This window comes from Oryza glaberrima, chromosome 7 (genome assembly GCF_000147395.1).
Source record: "Oryza glaberrima chromosome 7, OglaRS2, whole genome shotgun sequence".
Taxonomy (NCBI): domain Eukaryota; kingdom Viridiplantae; phylum Streptophyta; class Magnoliopsida; order Poales; family Poaceae; genus Oryza; species Oryza glaberrima.
Window position 1 is genome coordinate 18584688 of NC_068332.1, and position 22995 is coordinate 18607682.

Below are 22995 nucleotides of genomic sequence, written 5' to 3' on the forward strand. Positions count from 1 at the left end.
CCCTTCAATATATGCATGTGAGATTCACTCGTATTTCCTATACGCATATATTAAGGGGGTTTTGTCTTATCTCTTTTTATTCAAAATCAATTATTATCCATCCTTTTGTAAGCTTTAACCGGTTATCATCAATCACCAAAAAGGGAGAGTTTGAAGATGCATCTAGCCCTCTAAGTGGGTTTTGGTAATTTAATAACAAACCGGTTAATTAAGGAACTAATTAACTTGTTAAGAAGTGTGTGTAGGTTTTTTTTAGTCCCCAGGAGTTTAAGCAACACATGTAGACCCCGTAAACTGAATGAAAAGTGGAGAAAAAACTCGAAGAGTTGTTTTAATTTTTTTTTCTATTTTGTCTCTTGAGTTCTAGGGCCATCGTAGTATCAAAAGGGGTTCCTTGATGTTGTCCAGTGTCTACAAGTGTTCAAAGTCATCCTGTAAGAGAGAGACCTATTTTTCACAAACATGTGTACGGGTTTAGGTTCTAACAGAGAAGTCTGCCCAGGAGTTCTTGTCACCTTGCCCGGAAGTTCCGAGTGGCTATTTTTTTTCCTTTGCTATGCCTAAGTGTCGGCTGGAAGTTTCCAGCACCTAGCCCAACCTCTAGGCCCTGATTCTGTTGAAGCTTGTGAGTAACGGCTAGCTGATATCATGGGGTCCCTATATATTCCAGCCACCCCCTACCTTTCTTGGCTAGAAATCCCACTTTTCTTTATATGTCTTCTAGCTCCTATGGTTCTAGACCTTCTCCACCTTGTTCTTGAACTTCTCTTCATGAATTGAGGGATGGTGGTGAGGGATTGAATCGGTGAGAGATCAGCTATGAGTTCTTGAGCACTTGGAGATCATCTTGGGCGGACGCTTGGGGCTTGTTACTTTTGGAGGACAACCTCCTAGACGTTTAGGCGTCACCTACGAGAATTCAAGTGATTGTGGATTAGCCAGGGAAGGTTTGTGAAGGTGATCCTCGCCTCTGAAAGGAAAAGAGGTAAATTAAGTGAAATTCAGAGTTGAGGTTTTAGGAGGTCGTCTAGGCAGAGCAAGTCACACTTGTGTTACTCTCTTGATGTTTAAGTTGGGATCTTAGTGGTCACTTGAAATCAAGAAAAATACCTACGAGTGTTAACTTAAAGACCGAAGACTTCTTCCTAGGCTTTTGCTCGGTGAGACAAGGGGTTAATCAAGACCTAGCTCGTTGAAGAATATAATTCTAGTCATCCGAACTTCAGGGGGAAAAAAATCTCTTATATCCCTTTGTATGCTATTTGTTTCATCCTATACGTTTTACTAGTTCCTATTGATTCTAGTTATCTCCTGCACCTCTGTAAGCCTTGGGGTTTCCTAAGAATCAACACTCTAGCCTCGAGGTGCTAGAACACTGAAAGTTCTTGGGAAGAACATTGGAAGTTCTGGACAACTTTCACTGCTCGACATTTAAGTTGCTAGGAAGTTCCAGGCCCATGCTAGGAAGTTCTCGGACTAGTATTTAATCATTGCAATTCTAAGTAAATTTTGGAAATGCCTATTTAACCCCCACCTCGCTCTAGGCGATATCTACCGGTTTTCACAAAAGACACAACCCTTTATAGTTTGGCCGCCACATCATTGTCAGGCTCGTGAGCCTGTTATATCATTACCACAAACGATTTTTCATGCACACCCCCCTTTATTTTTCCAAGCGGGCTAAACAGAAACATGCCTACAAAAATATATGCGAGGTGTCTAGTCAAGGCATACTTGTGAAAATATATAGATGCCAGTTCTAAATAAAAACCCACACCTATTTTATAGGTGCCGTTTTTTTAAAAAAAACGGATACCTTTAATATATTATAGGTGTCGGTTTTTTTATGAAAATTCAACACCTATAGAAATTAAGCCGAGTCGGGATGAGCCGACCGGTGGGCCCCACCACGACGAGGCGACGAGGAGATAAGTCTCCCTCTCGCTCTCTTCTCTCTCGCTCCATCCCTTCTCTCTCGCTCCCTTCCTTCTCTGTCTCTCTCCCTTCCTTCTCTATCTCTCTCCCTCCCTTCTCTCCCGCAAACGGCAGCTGCCCAGGGTAGCGCCCGTTCCGTCGTGGCGCATAGCGGGAAAATTTAAATTCTAAAAACCCTAATTGAGAAAATTGTTTCTTCGCTTGCAGTCAGTCTCCGTGCCATTCCGGATCTCGAATCCCCGATCCATCGTCGAATTCAAATCACGAATCCAATTCCTTCCCAAATCGAATTCCTCCGCAAAAGTCTATTTTGCCTCCCTCGGGTTCGGTGGGCCGATTCCCTCTCGGCCCATCTTTCTCTTTCTATCTCTCTCTCTCTCCCTCTCTCCCTCGCTCTGCCCGCGCGTGCGCGTGCGCAAGAGCCGCGCTGAGCGCCTTCCCCTCGCTCTCCCTCTCCCCGCCTCCATCCCCGGCGAGCTCCCCGCCCGCGAAATCGGCCCCCGCGCGCCGTTGCTTCGAGCGCGCGCCCGCGTGGTCGCCGCCCGTGCCGCGCCAGCGCCGTCTGCGCTGCCCGGCCCCGCTGCCCTGCCGCGCCTGTAGCCGCGCAGCCGCTCGGCCCCGCGAGCCAGCATGCGTGCCCGAGCCGCGCCGCTCAAATCGCCGCGCGCCGTTGCTTCCTGCACGTGCGCGCCGTGGTGGCCGACCGCCTGGTCGCCGCCGCCGTCAGCATCTGCCGCGCCTGCCCGCGCCTGCCGCCCGTGTCACCGCTCCGCTCCACACCGCCCCCGCCGTCATCGCCGTCGTCACGACCCGGCCCCGCCACTCTGCGCGCTAGCTTCCAAGGGATGGAGGCAGAGCTCCTCCTCCCTCTGCCGCGTCGCCCTCTCTCCCTCCTCCTTTTCCCAAAGTGGCAAGGGGCAAGCCCCCCTTTTCTCTCCTCCTTTTCCCTTTTCTCTTCCGCCGGCGTCACCCCCCTTTTGCCGTTTTGGTCGCGACCGCCGAGCGCTAGCTCGCTCCCTTGACCGCCCTAGGTCAGTTCCCAAACCGACATCGCCTCCTATTTAACCAAGGGGCCCTCCCATCGATTCCTCCTCCCGTTTCGCTCGCCACCACTGCGCCATTGCCGCCCCTCTGTCTCGCCTCCGCCGTTCATCGCCAAGCACCGGGAGAGCCGGTGCGTGCAAAGGACGCGTGAAGGGGACTTCGGGCGCATCGTCTTCCTCCGCTTCCCCGGCCCGAGGCCGGAGAGATCACTCCCGTTGCGTCGGCCCATCGTCACTGCGCCCCGTCCCGCACGGTAGTGCATCTCCCTGTTCTCCCTCCTCGATCCATCTCCTCCCCTTAGACTCGGTTAGTAGCATGTGTAGCCTCCCCGTAGCAAACTGGCACCGCCCCGACTGCTGCCGTCGCTCGCAGTGGGCTCGCCGCCGTCGCGGCACGAGTCCGGTAGCCACCTCTCGTCGCCGGCCTCCCACGGCGTGTTTCCTCCTAATCCGGTGCTAGGAATGCATTACCGTAGCCGTGTAGATGCTCTCACCGCCGGGAATCAGTCCCTCGTGACCTCGTCACCGTTTCCCCCTTTTCTCGCCGCCGGTTGCCGCCACCGCAATCCGCCGCCGACGAACTCCCTCCGGCGAATCCAAGCCGTTGGCTCGCTCTCTCTCGTTCTCCCTCGTCATTCCGGTGTACACCCCGTCGCCCCTTGTCGTCGCACGGCGTCCCGGAGAAACCGCCGCCGCCCGCCGTCCATTCGCGGCCGGCGCCTTCGTCTTCCTCTCGCCGGCCCGCGTGGCTGCCACGAAGGCACCACGTCGGTGCCACCTCGGCCGCGACCGGGTCGAGCCGACCCCGGTCAGCCGCTCTCTCCGACCCGCTCGCGCGCGCGGTCCACCGCGAGCCGTGAGGCTGCGCGTGGGCCCGCCGCATCCGCGTCCTCCACAAACCGTGCACGTGCACCACGTCTCTCTCCCAGAACACTAGCGCACGCCGCGTGCTCCCTCCGCACGGTGAGCCGAGCCACCGACAAGCGTGTCCCACTCGGGACCACGCGAGATGGACCCGGCCCACCGGCTCCCTCTCTCCTCCCCGCCCGCACGCGCACCTTGGGCCGCCTTCTCGGGCCGGCCGGCCCGTTAAGTTCGGCCGAGCCACCCCTTTCTCCCGGGCCGCGCCCTAGCCGCCCGAGGGAAGTCTAATTCCCCTCCCTCTTTATTTTCTTTTCTTTTCTCAAAAAGGATTTAAATAAATCCTTTTCGTTTAGATCAAAAATCCAATAATCTTAGGAATTCAATATCTTATCAGCTGTATGTCCGTTTGACTCCATTCAACTTCCAAAATTCCTCAAATCTCGAGATCTATCTAATGGTACGCTTAGTGGTCAATAATAGGGCTTTATCTTCGCCGTTTGTTGAGTTGTCCCATTTCGCGTGTAGTTTCGGAGCCCGAAGACCCGCAGTGCGAGGATTTCGAGGATCAAGCTCAAGGTCTCGAGCAAGGCAAGTCACCTTTGATCATCTTGCACCTATAATTTAAATCTAAGTATTTCTTTTTCGCAAATATTGCATGGATAGGATTTACACAAGTAATTCGGCCGCGGCTTGCGAGATAGCCTGCCGGCCCCCAATCCTAATTCTGCAATTACCCTCCTTGAATTATTGAACACTTAAACCTCCTTTGTCAACTGTTGTGCTTCGATGCACGGGCCTTCGGGTACGCGCATCGGAACACCCCCCCTCAAAATATAAAATATCCAACGATGGGTAAAACTTGGGTTTTACAAAAGACTTGGAAAACCCGACACCTAGGTCGGTGCTTGCGAACTAAATGAATTTCCAAAATCGCGGACCGGGGAACGTACCGGGTGTACGGTTTCCCGCTCTTGCACTTAAGGACCGTTTCCTCGGAATTTCATCCGAACATAAGACAAGTGCGACCACATGGATGAAATGGGACACCGCTGGCTGAGTAAATTGCTAATCGGGGGAGCCTTGATGCCAAGAGACATGTGGATTCAACGGGGTGGTGTCGGGGAGAACCCCCGGGCTTCCTGGCACAGTATGGTCTGGGACCTAATCTGGTGTTGGTCTGGGACCCCTCTCGTTGGCATATGGTGAACCTGTGTCGGCTTTCGAAATGCCTTGTCATGAAAGCCTTAAGGTCTCTAGACGTGGCCGTTCTGCACGGGCTGGATGATCCGGGTTAGTAATGTCGTGTGGGTAAAGTGTACCCCCTCTGCAGAGGTTAACAAACTGTTCGAACAGCCGTGCCCACGGTCATGGGCGGATATGAGGTGATTCCTAGCGTAGTTTTGTGAGGGGATCAGCCAGGCCCGGGTGGCCGTTTTAAGGTTGTTGGCCGAGTGCCAACCTTGAATAAATTCAAAGACGGATACATTGCACATACTCCGACCGGACGAGACGCACTATCCCATCCGTGTCGTTTGAGAAGCGCACACACTTAGTTATTCAAAAAGGAGTTTAAATAAAATCAATTGTAAAAACAACAACCTTTCCTTGAAGCCTGCATTAAACACTTAATTCCCATGGCTTGCTGAGTACTCCCGTACTCACCCTTGCTCTATATAAATAATTCCCTCCCCCAGTCGCTGAAGAAGATGATGTGGATCCCGCTGACGAGGAGTTCTTCCAGGAGCAAGTCGGCTACGATGAGTTTTAGGGTCTCGGCCTAGTTCCTATGTCGCGCCTGTGATGTTTGGTCCAAGTCTTGGCTTCCGCTTTCCCTTTTGTAATGCAGTTGTGAGCTCGAGATATGTCCGCAGCCCAACATGACTGTACTCCTACTCTATAATAAAGAGACCTCTGTTGCTGTGATATACTGTCTTCCTGTGATACCAGCACTGTTTCCTGGGACTGGTATCGATTAACAAGTTAATTTGGAGCGTCACGGGCTAGTTCCGCTCGGGGCTAGTTCGGGGCGTGACAAGAGATGGTATCAGAGCACAGGCTTGGCCTAGGGCGAAACCCGACGTTTAGGACGACCCTAAGGATACTAAGTTCAAAACTACTTGCGAAAAGCTAAGGCTTCTTTTTGTTTCTTTATTTTCAATAGTTTGTTGCTAAAATGGTTACTGATCTTTTCTCCCTCTTTCAAAATTGTAGATGGCAGTGAACGCCAGCTTCAGTTCCCACGGTTTTGGTGAGGGTCACCACATCGCTCAGCTTCGTGACCTCGCTCGCTACCTTGGCTTCTCGTGTCCCGAGTACACAGGGTACTCCGTGGACCGTGTTCCCCCTCACTGTGAGCTTTCGGTGTACCTTTACCCTCGTGGAGGTATACACGGAGCTGGCCTTCGCCCACACCACTTCACTGTGGCCAGGCCCACTCTCCAGATCGCGTACCAGGACCTCTCCTGGACTGCGCTTCGTCGCTTGGCCCACGACTACAATCACCGTCTCGGGGGCTCTGCCTTCCGGCAGCTCCCTCGCCTTCCTTTTGGCCACACAGACACCAGGTACCCTTGTCCGTACAGCGAGTCTCAGCCTGTGCTGACTCGCATGGTTGAGCTTTCTGAGGCTAAGGCCACCCAGCACGACCTTCTCCTTGAGGCTTACCGCTCCCTTGCTTGCCGCTACGCCGTTCTGGAGGCCCGTCTGGCCGAGGAGGGTGTCACCTCAGTTGACACTGCCTCTTGGGACTCAGGCCGCCTCTGCCACGCCAGCCACCTGTCTTCCCACAGCTCTCGCGGCTCTGCTCGCACTCCCAGTGGCCCGCGCTCCCCCAGCTCGCGTGCGCCGTACTCTCCAGTGTACTCCCCCTACCCACACCCAGTTAGCCCCTCCTACACCCCCGGACACACTCCAGTTGCTTCCTCCCGCCGTGGGCCACGCTTTATCCGCACTGCGCGGAAGCGTGTTGTTGGTTCTTCCACTGTGTTCCACTTCGACTACCCAGCTCCCCCATCGCCAGCGGTTCGTGCTGCTGCCGGCCCTCGACAGGTTCTGCCGGTCTCTTCACGTCAGCCGATCGATGTTTCTTCGACTGAGGAGCCGACTACAGGAGGCAGCCAGGCAGACGAGGAGTAGAGGAGGTAGTCTTCAGCAGCCGTCCGTGTGTTAGGCCCTTTTTGTTCCGCCGCCAACTCTTTTGGAGTCGTGGCGAGGTAGTGCGTGCGTGTGTTTGATGTGGGTGTTGTTTGGTAGTCTGGTTCTTCTAGGTGGTGTGCGTACAGTCAAGCTCGGCGTAGCTCTGTGACTTGTCCACACCCGTTGTATCAGGTGTTTTTATGATTTGAGAAATCCAGTTTTATGACTAGTGTGTGCTATCTGAGTTGTTATTTACTTTGCTTCTTGCCTTCCTAAGTGCTTATTTGATCCTTACCTCGCCCTCTTCTGGGAGTTTAGATGGCTAGCCGTCCCCGCCGTGCTGCTCGTGCACCAGCCCGTTTCGGTTTCGAGGAAGGTAGAGTCGAGCCAGAACCAAACCACGAGCCAGCTAATGAGCAGTCTCACCGCAGCAACCGCTCGCACCGTACTGCGTCCCGCAATGCAGAAGTAGAGCAACCCACCGTAGCAACCGCTCGCATCGCACAGTTTCCCGTACTGCAGAAGTGGAACAGTCTCACCGCTCTCACCGCGCTGCCAGTCACAATTCTGGAGAAGAACGCATCCCTTCCCCACCTCATGTGGAAAACAACATGCAGTACTTGATGGCAGTTCAGACACAAATCCTGCAAGGATTAGCCGCAGCCATAGCTGGCTTTCAGCATAATGCGCATGGAAATGGCCACCCTCACATGGGCAACAATAGATCCAAGCTGACAGACTTTCTGAGGTCTCGTCCGCCAGAGTTCTCTCAGACCGTCGAGCCCGTTGAGGCTGACGATTGGCTGAAAGATGTTGATAGAAAACTCAACTTAGTGCAGTGTACTCCTGTTGAGAAGACGCTCTATGCCTCTCACCAGCTAAGAGGACCTGCTGCAGATTGGTGGGAGAATTACTGCAATGCACACCCTGAACCCACTAACATTGCTTGGGATGAGTTTGCTACGGCTTTCCGTGCAGCTCATGTGCCTGAAAGCACCATTGATATGAAGAAAGAGGAATTTAACAGGCTTAAGCAAGGCAATAGTAGTATCAATGAGTACCTAAGTCAGTTCAACAAGTTGGCTCGGTATGCCCCCGAGGAAGTGGACACAGACAAGAAGAAGATCAGGAAGTTCTTGAAAGGAGTCGTAGTTGGAATGAGACTCCAGTTGCTTGCTCATGATTTCCCCACTTTTTAGCATATGATCAACAAGGCACTTCTACTTGAGGATGCCAGAAAAGAGGCCACCGAAGAATATAAGAAACGCAAGTCTAACCATCAGGGGAATTCTTCCCGAGGCGCACCTCGCCCTCGCTTTGGTCAACCCATGCAATATCACCAGTCAGTCACTCAGGTTAACCGCTAGCCAGGCTATGCCCCTCGTCTTCAGATGAACCGTCCGGCACCTCAGCCACAGCAGCATGCCCCAAGTGGCAATACTGCGCCAAACAGTGTAACATCTTTCAAGTCACCACCAGGACTATCCGCAGTTCAGTGTTTCCGGTGCAACCAGATGGGTTACTATGCCAGACAGTGCCCTCAGAATCCTACCAACACCAAGTCAGGGCATGCTAATGGCAGCACTGCCAGAATTCCTACTCCAGCGGCAGCTCCGTCTCGTCCTAGCTCTCAGGCAAGTGGACAAGGTTCTCGTGCTTCCAACAACTTTGGTCGAGGCCGGGTGAACCACATTCAAGCTGAGACCGCTCAGGATGCTCCAGACGTCGTGATGGGTATGTTCTCTGTCAACTCCGTACCCGCAATAGTTCTGTTTGATTCAGGAGCATCCCATTCTTTCATATCGCAAGCTTTTGTGAAAAGAAATGGTTGGAAAACCCAAAAACTGCGAGTACCAATGATAGTACATTCCCCTAGAAGGGATATAAGGGCAACTAAAATATGCCCGGAAGTTAACCTTAGAATTGAGGAAGTTGACTTCCTAGCCAAACCGATAGTCCTAGACTCGCAGAGCTTGGACGTCATCCTAGGGATGGATTGGTTGGCTAAGCACAAAGGGCAGATAGATTGTGCCGAAAGGTCCATCACTTTGCAAGAACCTGGGGGAAAGCAAGTTCGCTTCACCCCTAACACCCTTACTGCAAGTCGATCTATCCTAACCAGTTTGCAAGCCATTCCCTTCGAATCAGTGCCCATAGTTTGTGAATATCCCGACGTATTTCCAGAAGAATTAACGGGTATGCCACCAGACCGAGAGATTGAGTTCACCATAGAACTGGCACCAGGCACCGCGCCAATTGCAAAAAGACCATATCGAATGGCAGCTAATGAATTAGCAGAAGTCAAAAGGCAGATCGAAGAATTGGAGAGTAAAGGTTATGTGCGACCTAACTCGTCCCCTTGGGGAGCCCCAGTGCTTCTGGTTAAGAAAAAGGATGGCTCTGAGAGAATGGTAATTGACTATAGAGCCCTGAATGAAGTAACCATAAAGAACAAGTACCCGTTGCCACGGATTGACGATCTGTTCGATCAACTTAAAGGAGCAAAAGTTTTCTCTAAAATTGACTTAAGATCAGGTTACCACCAGTTGAAAATCAGATCTGAAGATATCCCAAAGACCGCTTTCTCAACGCGTTATGGTCTGTATGAGTTCATAGTGATGTCCTTCGGACTCACCAATGCTCCAGCATTCTTCGTGAACCTGATGAACAAAATCTTCATGGAATACCTGGACCGGTTTGTCGTGGTATTCATCGATGACATCCTGATATACTCCAAGAATGAGGAAGAACATGCTGAACACCTGAGGCTGATAATGGAAAAGCTCAGGGATCATCAACTATTCACTAAGTTCTCAAAATGCGAATTCTGGTTGGACCGAGTAGCATTTCTTGGACACGTGATCTCCTCCAACGGTGTCGAAGTAGATCCCAGCAAGGTTGAAGCTGTACTTGCTTGGAATCCGCCCAAGAATGTGTCGGAGATCCGCAGTTTTCTTGGCCTAGCTGGTTACTATCGAAGATTCATCGAAGGATTCTCTAAGCTAGCCAGACCTATGACCGAGCTGTTAAAGAAGGAAAAGAAGTTTGAATGGTCAGCAGCCTGTGAAGACAGCTTTCAAGAAATGAAGAAAAGGTTGACCACTGCCCCAGTCCTCACCCTGCCAGATATCCGAAGGGATTTCGAAATCTTCTGTGATGCATCAAGACAAGGCTTAGGATGTGTTCTAATGCAAGAACAAAAGGTTGTGGCCTATGCATCTAGGCAGCTTAGGCCTCATGAAGTCAACTATCCCACCCATGATCTCGAGTTGGCAGCCGTGGTTCATGCTCTTAAGATCTGGAGGCACTATTTAATCGGGAACAGATGTGAAGTATACACCGATCACAAAAGTATTAAGTATATCTTCACTCAGACCGAGTTAAATATGAGGCAGAGAAGATGGTTGGAACTAATCAAGGATTACGATCTTGGAATTCATTACCATCCCGGTAAAGCTAATGTGGTCGCTGATGCGCTAAGTCGCAAGACCTATTGCAATGCAGCTCAAATATGGCCAGACCAAGATCGCCTGTGCAGAGAATTGGAGAAGTTAAGGCTGACCGTGGTATAGTCAGGTGTCCCTGCCAGCTTAACAGTGCAGCCTACCCTAGAATCGCAAATCCGGGAAGCTCAGAAAGATGATGAAGGGATAAAAGAATTAATAAAAAGAATACAGGAGAAGAAGGACACCGATTTCTCCATAAACGATCAAGGCACAGTTTGGTGCGGTCCACGCATCTATGTACCAGCCAAGAAGGAGTTAAGAGACCTCATTCTAAAAGAAGCTCATGAGTCCGCCTAGTCCATTCATCCAGGAAGTACGAAGATGTATCAGGATATCAAGGCATACTTCTGGTGGGCTGGAATGAAGCGAGATGTCGCAGAATACGTAGCCCTTTGTGACATTTGCCAGAGAGTCAAGGCAGAGCATCAGAGGCCAGCTGGTTTGCTGCAACCCCTACCGATTCCCGAGTGGAAATGGGAAGAAATCGGAATAGATTTCATCACCGGTTTGCCAAGAACCGCTAGCGAGTACGACTCCATCTGGGTAATCGTGGATCGACTCACAAAATCAGCTCATTTCGTGCCAGTGAAAACCCTCTTTGATGGAAAGAAACTAGCAGAACTCTACATGACCCATGTCGTATGTAGATTTGGCTGCCCCAACAAGATTGTGTCAGATCGAGGCACTCAGTTCACCTCAAGGTTTTGGAAGCAGTTGCATGAAGCTCTCGGAACCGATCTAAATTTTAGTACAGCTTACCATCCGCAGACCGATGGTCAGACAGAAAGAGTAAATCAGATCCTAGAAGACATGCTCCGTGCGTGTGCTCTAGATTTCGAAGGCACTTGGGATTGTTGTTTGCCGTATGCTGAGTTCTCATACAACAACAGTTATCAGGCCAGCATTCAGATGTCGCCGAATGAGGCAATGTTCGGAAGAAAGTGCCACACTCCCTTGTGCTGGAATGAGGTTGGCGAAGCACTGGTGTTCGGTCCTGACATACTCAAGGCAACAGAAGAACAAGTTAAGCTGATCCGAGAACGTTTAAAGATAGCTCAGAACCGTTAGAAGAATTACGCTGACAATCGGAGGCGTGACCTTGAGTTCGAAAAAGGAGATCATGTGTACCTGCGGGTATCACCCCTCCGTGGTATGAGGAGGTTTGGGATGTCCGGCAAGTTAGTACCCCGCTACATCGGCCCCTACCTCATAACTACTAGACGTGGCGAGGTGGCTTATTAGCTTGATTTACCTGAAGGTCTCGCAGATGTGCACAACGTGTTTCACGTGTCTCAGTTGAAGAAGTGTCTCCGTGTTCCAGAAGAACAAGTTCCCCTGGGTAATATCGAGCTGGAAAAGAATCTGACCTACAAGAAAAGACCGATCAAGGTTCTTGAAGAGGCAGAACGACAAACGCGAAGAAAGACCATCAAGTTCTATATGGTCCAATGGAGCAACCATTCTGAAGATGAGGCAACCTGGGAATGAGAAGATCATCTCCGCGCCGAGTTTCCGGAGCTGCTCCCTTAGGTGCTAAATCTCGGGGTCGAGAATCTTGTCAGGGCGGTTGGTCTGTAGCGCCCGTTCTGTCATGGCGCCTAGCGGGAAAATTTAAATTCTAAAAACCCTAATTGCGAAAATTATTTCTTCGCTTGCAGTTAGTCTCGGTGCCATTCCGGATCTCGAATCCCCGATCCATCGTCGAATTCAAATCCCGAATCCAATTCCTTCCCAAATCGAATTCCTCCGCAAAAGTCTATTTTGCTTCCCTCGGGTTCGGTGGGCCGATTCCCTCTCGGCCCATCTTTCTCTTTCTCTCTCTCTCTCTCTCTCCCCCTCTCTCCCTCGCTCTGCCCGCGCGTGCGCGTGCGCGAGAGCCGCACCGAGCGCCTCCCCCTCGCTCTCCCTCTCCCTGCCTCCATCCCCGGCGAGCTCCCCGCCCGCGAAATCAGCCCCCACGCACCGTTGCCTCGCGCGCACGCCCGTGTGGTCGCTGCCCGTGCTGCACCTGCGCCGTCTGCGCCGCCCGGCCCCGCTGCCCTGCCGCGCCTGTAGCCGCGCAGCCGCTCGGCCCCGCGAGCTAGCACGCGTGCCCGAGCCGCGCTGCTCAAATCGCCGCGCGCCGTTGCTTCCCGCGTGCGCGGGCCGTGGTGGCCGACCGCCTGGTCGCCGCCGCCGTCAGCATCTGCCGCGCCTGCCAGCGCCTGCCGCCCGTGTCACCGCTCGGCTCCACACCGCCCCCACCGTCATCGCCGTCGTCACGACCCGGCCCCGCCACTCCGCGCGCTAGCTTCCAAGGGATGGAGGTAGAGCTCCTCCTCCCTCTGCCACATCGCCCTTTCTCCCTCCTCCTTTTCCCAAAGTGGCAAGGGGCAAGCCCCCCTTTTCTCTCCTCCTTTTCCCTTTTCTCTTCCGCCGGCGTCACCCTCCCCCCCCCTTGTCGCTGTTTTGGTCGCGACCGCCGAGCGCTAGCTCGCTCCCTTGACCGCCCTAGGTCGGTTCCCAAACCGACATCGCCTCCTATTTAACCAAGGCGCCCTCCTATCGATTCCTCCTCCCGTTTCGCTCGCCACCACCGCGCCATTGCCGCCCCTCTGTCTCGCCTCCGCCGTTCATCGCCAAGCACCGGGAGAGCCGGTGCGTGCAAAGGACGCGTGAAGGGGACTTCGGGCGCATCGTCTTCCTCCGCTTCCCCGGCCCGAGGCCGGAGAGATCACTCCCGTGCCGTCGGCCCATCGTCACTGCGCCCCGTCCCGCACGGTAGTTTAACTCCCCGTTCTCCCTCCTCGATCCATCTCCTCCCCTTAGACTCGGTTAGTAGCATGAGTAGCCTCCCCGTAGCAAACTGGCACCGCCCCGATTGCTGCCGTCGCTCGCAGTGGGCTCGGCACCGACGCCGCTCGAGTCCGGTAGCCACCTCTCGTCACCGGCCTCCCACGGCGTGTTTCCTCCTAATCCGGTGCTAGGAATGCATTACCTTAGCCGTGTAGATGCTCTCACCGCCGGGAATCAGCCCCTCGTGACCTCGTCGCCGTTTCCCCCTTTTCTCGCCGCCGGTTGCCGCCACCGCAATCCGCCGCCGACGAACTCCCTCCGGCGAATCCAAGCCGTTGGCTCGCTCCCTCTCGTTCTCCCTCGTCATTCCGGTGTACACCCCGTCGCCCCTCGTCGTCGCACGGCGTCCCGAAGAAACCGCCGCCGCCCGCCGTCCATTCGCGGCCGGCGCCTTCGTCTTCCTCTCGCCGGCCCGCGTGGCTGCCACGAAGGCACCATGACGGTGCCACCTCGGCCGCGACCGGGTCGAGCCGACCCCGGTCAGCCGCTCCCTCCGACCCGCTCGCACGCGCGATCCACCGCGAGCCGTGAGGCTGCGCGTGGGCCCGCCGCATCCGCGTCCTCCGCGAACCGCGCGCGTGCACCGCGTCTCTGTCCCCGAACCCTAGCGCACGCCACGTGCTCCCTCCGCACGGTGAGCCGAGCCACCAACAAGCGTGTCCCACTCGGGACCACGCGAGATGGACCCGGCCCACCGGCTCCCTCTCTCGTTCCCGCCCGCACGCGCACCTTGGGCCGCCTTCTCGGGCTGGCCGGCCCGTTAAGTTCGGCCGAGCCGCCCCTTTCTCCCGGGCCGTGCCCTAGCCGCCCGAGGGAAGTCTAATTCCCCTCCCTCTTTATTTTCTTTTCTTTTCTCAAAAAGGATTTAAATAAATCCTTTTCGTTTAGATCAAAAATCCAATAATCTTAGAAATTCAATATCTTATCAGCTGTATGTCCGTTTGACTCCATTCAACTTCCAAAATTCCTCAAATCTCGAGATCTATCTAATGGTACGCTTAGTGGTCAATAATAGGGCTTTATCTTCGCCGTTTGTTGAGTTGTCCCATTTCGCGTGTAGTTTCGGAGCCCGAAGACCCGCAGTGCGAGCATTTCGAGGATCAAGCTCAAGGTCTCGAGCAAGGCAAGTCACCTTTGATCATCTTGCACCTATAATTTAAATCTAAGTATTTCTTTTTCACAAATATTGCATGGATAGGATTTACACAATTAATTCGGCCGCGGCTTGCGAGATAGCCTGCCGGCCCCCAATCCTAATTGTTGCAATTACCCTCCTTGAATTATTGAACACTTAAACCTCCTTTGTCAACTGTTGTGCTTCGATGCACGGGCCTTCGGGTACGCGCATCGGAACACCCCCCCCCCCCTCAAAATATAAAATATCCAACGATGGGTAAAACTTGGGTTTTACAAAAGACTTGGAAAACCCGACACCTGGGTCGGTGCTTGCGAACTAAATGAATTTCCAAAATCGCGGACCGGGGAACGTACCGGGTGTACGGTTTCCTGCTCTTGCACTTAAGGACCGTTTCCTTGGATTTTCATCCGAACATTAGACAAGTGCGACCACATGGGTGAAATGGGACACCGCTGGCTGAGTAAATTGCTAATCGGGGGAGCCTTGATGCCAAGAGACATGTGGATTCAACGGGGTGGTGTCGGGGAGAACCCCCGGGCTTCCTGGCACAGTATGGTCTGGGACCTAATCTGGTGTTGGTCTGGGACCCCTCTGGTTGGCATATGGTGAACCTGTGTCGGCTTTCGAAATGCCTTGTCATGAAAGCCTTAAGGTCTCTAGACGTGGCCGTTCTGCACGGGCTGGATGATCCGGGTTAATAATGTCGTGTGGGTAAAGTGTACCCCCTCTGCAGATGTTAACAAACTGTTCGAACAGCCGTGCCCACGGTCATAGGCGGATGTGAGGTGATTCCTAGCGTAGTTTTGTTTGACTACTGCTTTGTGAAATTGCTGTTGTGGAATGGGTTCGATGTTTGGTAAATCCGCGGCTGATGGGATCAGCCAGGCCCGGGTGGCCGTTTTAAGGTTGTTGGCCGAGTGCCAACCTTGAATCAATTCAAAGACGGATACATTGCACATACTCCGACCCCGGACGAGACGCACTGTCCCATCCGTGTCGTTTGAGAAGCGCACACACTTAGTTATTCAAAAAGGAGTTTAAATAAAATCAATTGTAAAAATAACAGCCTTTCCTTGAAGCCTGCATTAAACACTTAATTCCCATGGCTTGCTGAGTACTCCCGTACTCACGCTTGCTCTATATAAATAATTCCCCCCCCCCATGCGCTGAAGAAGATGATGTGGATCCCGCTGACGAGGAGTTCTTCCAGGAGCAAGTCGGCTACGATGAGTTTTAGGGTCTCGGCCTAGTTCCCAAGTCGCGCCTGTGATGTTTGGTCCAAGTCTTGGCTTCCGCTTTCCCTTTTGTAATGCAGTTGTGAGCTCGGGATCTGTTCGCAGCTCAGCATGACTGTACTCCTACTCTATAATAAAGAGACCTCTGTTGCTGTGATATACTATCTTCCTGTGATCCAGCACTGTTTCCTAGGACTGGTATCGATTAATAGGTTAATTTGGAGCGTCACGGGCTAGTTCCGCTTGGGGCTAGTTCGGGGCGTGACACCCAGCGAAGGCAGCAGCGGCGGCCACGCGCTCCCCTCCGCCAGATCCGGTGGGAGGAAAGGTGTCGGCAGGGTCGGCGGTAGGCGGCGCGCTGGATCCGGCGTCGGTGGCGGGCGGGGCGGCTGGATCCGGCATCGGCGCCCGTTCCTGCGATGAATCCGGCATCGGCAGGGCTCCCATGGTGGATCCAGCGTCGGCGGCTAGCGGGACGGCATCAGTGGTGGTCTCCCGTTGACGGCGACGTATTTTGATTGTTCATGATTTTTGTGATTTTTGTTTGTGGTTGTGATTGCGGTGGATTTTTGTTTGTTGATGATTTTTATTTGTGATGAACAAGAACTAAGGTTTTTTTAGATTTTTCGAATTTCTTTCTTGGCTTGGAGGCATCGGCTCTGAGCCATATTTTTTTTCTTCGGATCCATACACCTCAATGGTGCCGGTTCTTGAAGCCGACACCTTTGAAAGAACTCAAAAGTGCCGCCTGCAAGGTGCCGGTTGCCAAATCCGACACCTATCTGGGGTTGGCAACCGGCACCAAAAGGGTAGGGACATATACGCCAAGAGGCTATACACTCTTACTAAGGACTTCCTCAAATTCCTGGCGACTCAGTAGTTGGGCATTGCAAAATTTAGCACGATGGCAACGACGAAGGTGACCGAGGCAAGCACCGGGAGGAATGTCCGCAAGAGATTTTTGGCTAAGAAGCTTGTGACGAAACACCAGAAGAGCTCTTCCAAACTGGAGGGACGCCGGTGAAGATTCGTGAGACCTCGCCATCCGGCGCGCCTCCAGATCGCCTTCCCGACATAGAACGGAGCCCAGATGCCCGGGAAGCAGAGCAGCACCGAAGCCAAGCACAGCGCGTAGACGAACACCACCAGCCACCGGTTGGCCGCGCCGAGCACGACGTGGAGACCAAAGGCAAACGCGGCGACCATGAACTGCGCCCCGGCCGGCACGAGCGCCCACGCCGACCACTGGTAGAACCGGCGGTGGCTCGGCTGGACCTCCCTCGCCCCGCCGACGACGAGGAGGCAGGTGCCCACAATGGAGCAGAGGAACGCCATGGTGTCCGACACCACGAACGCCCTGAAAGCAAACCGCATGGCCATCACCGCTGTCCCGGCGTTCGGGCGGTCGTCGGCGACGTAACCTCCCGGAACGGTGAACGCGGCCGCGAACGTCACCGTGGCGATCAACACGGATGCGATTGTTCCAGTGGATGTCATGCCACCACCTATGTCCTTGAGATCATCCTCCATGGTCGATGGGATGCCAGTCCTAGTATGATCCCCTTCCAAGGTAACAGGTGATCTGGTCCAGTAGAAACAATTCTTTACCACAGCTCGAGGATTCTGTGCATAAAAATTAGAAAAAGAAAACAAACAAATTAACTGGTCATGTGAACAGTGGTACAGCACATGAAACGATTCTCTGCTGCTGCGTGGGTGTCACCGTGTCAGTATGAGGTCTGACAACCAATAGACAATAGTGATGAACAGAACGGTGTTTATTACCAGAAAATAGTGCAAACCAGGTTGTAGATGGCGGTAAGCAAGGTCAGCTGCAGTTAGACCATCCCTGTTTGTAATGGCTACGTCGACGCTCATTGTCTCCAAGAGTAAACTGACCATCCTTGGGTGCCCATACTCCGCGGCCAAATGGAGGGGAGTATTTCCTTCGCTGTCCATTGCATTCAGCAGGATGCCAAATCTGTCATCTCGGCAAATGTAGCGAACTATGCTTTCCTGGTTATGTTCAATAGCACAATGCAGAAAGTTTCTTCCTCGATCATCGACCAAATCGCAGTAGTTGTTGGGGCATTTCTGTATGAGCTCAGCGACGATCCTAACGCTCCCCATCACAGCAGCAACATGCAAAGGAAATGATCCTTGGTTATCACAAACCAGAGCTAGGGAGGGTTCTGCATTTAAGAATAGCTGAACCACGTCAAAGCGCTCACTGTGTAATACAGCGAAGTGAAGAGGTGTTCTCCCGGACGAATCCACTTTGGTTAGCAGAGTTGGACCCTCTGGCTTCCACCCCAGTATTTCTTGAGCGATTTCTGATTAAAAATTGCCAGAGGATAAGCCAATTTACAACACACAAATTGAATCGGATATTTGGATGTACATCATTCAAAACATAGTGAAAATATTGACAGGTTACAAATCGGAAAAACCTTTTGGGGAAATAAAACAACATTGAAGTTTGGAGGCACGATGCTCGCGTATTTGTCATACCTTTGCTTGTTGTGGCCGCAGAATGCAAAGCAGTCCGTCCGTCCGGCCCAGCGGCCGACGCCGGCGAGGGCGTTCCATCTGGCAACGGGCGCAGCAGCGCCCGGACAATGTCCACGGAACCAATCGTCGCCGCCAAGTACAGCGGCGAGACACCACCGTCGTTGGCCACGCACACGCAGGCCAGCTCGGGAGCCTCTGCCATGAGGAGACCCACCATCCCAGCGTGGCCACTCCGGACGGCTTCGTACAAGGCGGTGGCGCCCAGGCAGTTCGTCGCCCGCAGCGCCGCCGCCGCCGCCGATCCGCCGGCTCGCATCTTGGACAGGAGGCAGGCCGCCACCTCGCGGTGCCCGGACTTGGCCGCGCAGTGCAGAGGCGTGTCGAGGAACCTGTTGCGCGTGGCCGCCAGCGCGGGCGCCCTCGCGCAGATCAGCGCCGCCAGCGCGGCGTGCCCGCGGGTAGCGGCCACATGCAGCGCCGTGTTGCCGTTGGTCGTCACGCCGAGAAGGCTGCTCGCTCCCGTCGTGCCGTCGACGCTTATTGCCACCTGGGAGTGGCCGTGGCCACGGCCTTCGTCTCTGCTCAACAGGTCCGCCATCCGTGCCTCGTCGCCGGAGGCCAGCACGTGTAGCAGTTCAGTGTCGAGCGTCTCCTTGCAAGGCCCGAATTCCATGGCCGCACCGTGACCCTGAGCTTCGGCCATGGCTGGTCTGATCGCGGGAAGCTGCTGTGCGGTTGCAACCTGAGTCTATGATTGCAACATTAATTTCACTTTTGCTTGGTCAAAACAGGAGACTGATAAATCCATTTCGCGCTATCCCATCATCACTTAATTTAGCCGCCGACAGGAAGACTACGACTAGTCAGCACTCAGCAAAATCCCCATCCAGCGACTAGACATACATCGCCAAAGCAACATATAGGTGAGGTGGCCGGCCGCACCGCAAGGCAGGCAACTGAGAGTGCCTGGTTGCAAGGTTGGAAATTTCGGCCCCTCCAGTACGATATTATTTCGGCCGAATTTTTTTAATTTTAAAATTTTTCGTGAATTTTAGTAATATTTATTCAAATTTAAGTAAATTTTGTTCAAAATTTCTGAAACTTCAGTATATTGGTGACTTCCGATCAAATTGGCTAAACCGAAAAGGTAAACCCAGCCTAGGTGAGTCACGCTGCACGCGCCTACGGCTGGGAGGAGCGGCGCCGATGGGGGCACCATATGGGAGAGGGCTGAGCCTGCCGTGGACCCGGGGTGGAGATGGGCGCCTCCGCAGAAGCACCGTCGATTAGGACCGCGGTGGGCCAAAGCCTGGAGGTGCGGGCTGTGGACTGCGGAAATGGGCGCCATCGACGGCACAGGGAGTGGAGAGAGGCGCTGCCACGCTAGGCATAAACGATGCTCTCACGGGGAGCGCGTCTTGGGACTTGGGAGTATAGAGTACTACTATGAATAGATGGTAAAACAGGGATTGAGATTGTCTACAGTCAAATGCATTGTGCTTTTGTCACTGAGGTATAGGCCCCAAGGATCATTGGGCCCATATACCATTAATAAAGTCACGTGACTTCGACTGCAAAGGATCCTTATCCATAAAACAGTTCCTAGAAAAGTGACTCTGAGAAATTTCAATGATATCGAAATAGAGATATTTAACTATTTGCTACTTTTGCAAGTGGCAATTAAGGATTGCCCATATTTCATAAATACATAAGAGCCCACATATCATAGACTACAAGTGCAAATTCTTAATTGCTACATCTTAAAAGTGGTATAAAGTTAAATGCCCCTATTGAAATACTACCACACTTCAGTGGCATAAATAAAAAGAATCGCTAAATCTAATCAGTCTACGCCGGTTTCCTGTGCAGGTTTGGTAGGAGTTTTAAACTCATCAAGATGTCACATAAATTAAGATCAATCTAATAAGAGTTCTAATCTTATTGGAGTTTAATTCTCAGTAAATAAGATGTTATGTAAGCAAATACGGTGACATGATAACATAATTATGAAGAGAGAGGAAAAGAGTTTTATCTTGATGAAACTAGCTAGGTGTACACTATTTCAATTTTAAAGACTATGAAATGGTTGGAACTAGCATTGATCCTTCCGAATCTTGGTCCACCAAACGGGCAGGGGAAGCCAAGACGACTTCGCTCCCGCACCCAAACCTGCGTTAAATACTACCGCAGAGAAAGCAGCAGCTCACCCAGTGCCAACAGTGACGTTGCAGGTTGTCAGAGGTGAGGCAAGCTCCCTGCATTGCCCAGTTGATCACCCAGAGCAAAGCATCAGATAGTCCGACTTAACCGAGAATTCGTTGTTTTTTTTTTTTTTTGCGGGGAACCGAGAACTCGTTGTTTGCCGTGGCCGTCCAAAAGGAGTCAAGAGTGCCGGGCTCCAGCGCCACCTCTGCGGCCATATCGGTTTGAGGTAACCCACGAGACCCTATAGAGACAACCCGCTATTTATATAGAAGAACTAAGTTTCATCTAGATGAAACTTGGTTTACACACTTACCTATGTTTTGAAAATAGAATGAAACCCCACTGGGACTGAATCATTTCATCCTATGCCTTGGAAACTGAAATAAAACCCCATTGTGACTAAATAGTTTCATATATAACACCATTCAATAATTAAATGATATTAGGAGAATATAAAACCACGAAAATTTAGATTATATGGCACTCTTGAAAACCACAAAATAAAACTCCACTAGGAATGGCCTAAGGGCACTCGAAGAGGGTATTAGAGTGACACATAGGACAAGATCATATTTCTCTAATCTATTTATCCCACAATGCGAAGTGACTCAAGGGGTGAATTCCATTTTTCATGTCAACTCTTAAAATTTTTTGCTTCAATCCTCACATTTTTTTAATTTATAGAGTAATCCAACATTTTACACTCAACATCCTAAAAATCATAAACAAATATATAATCTCCCCCTCCCCTAACTTTTCCCCACTCTTCCCTTAAAAATCTCCCCTCCGGCCCTCCCTATCATTCGATCCAGCGACGCCCACTCCCGTCGAACGGCTCACAGCGGGTTGAGCGGCCTACCAGCGTCCAGCGCTAGCTCCATCGATCCCGTCAGGGGAGCTGCCCATGGCCGCTCACTCCTTCCTCACCGTTGTGACGTCCCCATGGCCACCGCCTTCCTCCCCTTCCTCCACCACCGTCAGATGGGGCGGTGAGCTTGACACTGCGTGGTGCGTGGAGGGCGACAAGCTCAGGATGGATCTGGTGGCATCGGCGCCCCCACTCCTCTACCTCCTACGGCCTCCATACTCGAGCCGGCGAGTTTCTTCGGTGCAAATCGGGACGGGTGACAAGGGCACACCAGCGGCCCAACAAGCTTCAGATCCATTAGCCCCGCCGTCGACCTTGTCCGATGGAGAAACCGAGAAGGGTAGCGATGAGACGGAGACGGGCCCCAATCCAGCATCTTCTTCGACTCCATCGCCTACTCCTCCCCTTCCCTGTTGGCTTCCGCTCAACCTCAACGACACAAATTGGGGCGACGGGTCAAGGAGCTTCAAGACGGCGGTGCGGAACAAGGGATTATTTCACGGTAAAGATATTTTTTGTTCTGTTTTTAGTTACCATTATAATGTAATCCACTGTCTCTTATATCCCTTTTTATTATGTCTCTTATATCCCTCTTTATTACGTGGTTCTCATGTAAATTAGCATGGTGGTCCGCGCAGATTGCGCGGCTAATATCATTATATTTTCTCTCATATAATAGCATATATGCTTTCTCAATGTATTATTCAAATATATTAAAATGACAACATAATTTTAAATTTTATACTAACTTTACGAAACTAACTAATTTATATACGTGTTAGTTATTAATTATTTTTAATATCAAATTTTTATTTGTAAATTATATTCCTATATGGACTCTAGACTATTTTTTCAATATTTCTTTTTTTAATTCAAAATTTTTGTTATCCGTAAATTGTATTTCTATATAGACTCTAGGCTCTTCTTTCAATATTATTTATTTTTAATTCTGAATTTTTATTATTTCTAATTGTATTTCTATGTGGACTCTAAACTAATCTTTCAATATTCTTTAATTTTTAATTTCGAATTTCACTTACCTCTAAATTATATTCCTATATTGACTTTAGACTCTTCTTCCCATGTTTTTTTTAAAAAAAATTGAATTTTAGTTATTTGTAAATTGTATTTTTATACGAACTCTAAACTCTACTTTTAATTTTATTCTGAATTTTAGTTAGTTTTAAATTCCTATATGGACTCTATACTCTTCTTCTAATATTCCTTCTTTTCAATTCCGAATTTCTATTATTTCTTAATTGTATTTCTATATTGACTCTATACTCTACTTCTAATATTCCTTATTTTCAATTCCGAATTTCTATTATTTTTTAATTGTATTTCTATATAGACTCTATACTCTACTTCTAATATTTCTTATTTTTAATTTCAAATTTCAGTTATTTATAAATATATTTCTATATGGACTCTAGTCTCATCTTCCTATATTCCTTATTTTTTAATTCGGAATTTCAATTATTTCTAAATTTATTTCTATATGGGCTCTGTTTTTCTTTTTCTCCGATTAATATGAGAATTTCTAGACCATGAGAGCGAACGTGGATGCTCCTTTTTCTATTCCTTTAATAAGTTAATAGATAGCATTGTCAATTAGCATAAATAATTTTAATAACATAGATTATTCGTTTGTATATTACCCATCAACATGCATAGGTAAATTAGATGTATAATAAAAATAAAAAAAAATAAAAACCCATAT

General features: G+C 51.1%; 1 protein-coding gene across 1 annotated transcript; it reads right to left on the bottom strand.

Moving 5' to 3' along the window:
• Positions 1–16279: 16279 nt before the first annotated feature.
• On the bottom strand, positions 16280–18945 carry LOC127780042 (uncharacterized). The gene is made up of 3 exons (XM_052307003.1): positions 18203–18945; positions 17477–18024; positions 16280–17314 (listed from the first exon to the last, which is right to left on the bottom strand). Exons 1-3 carry the CDS (start codon positions 18903–18905, stop codon positions 16565–16567), a joined length of 2001 nt encoding a protein of 666 aa, XP_052162963.1. The 5' UTR covers positions 18906–18945; the 3' UTR covers positions 16280–16564.
• Positions 18946–22995: the final 4050 nt, after the last annotated feature.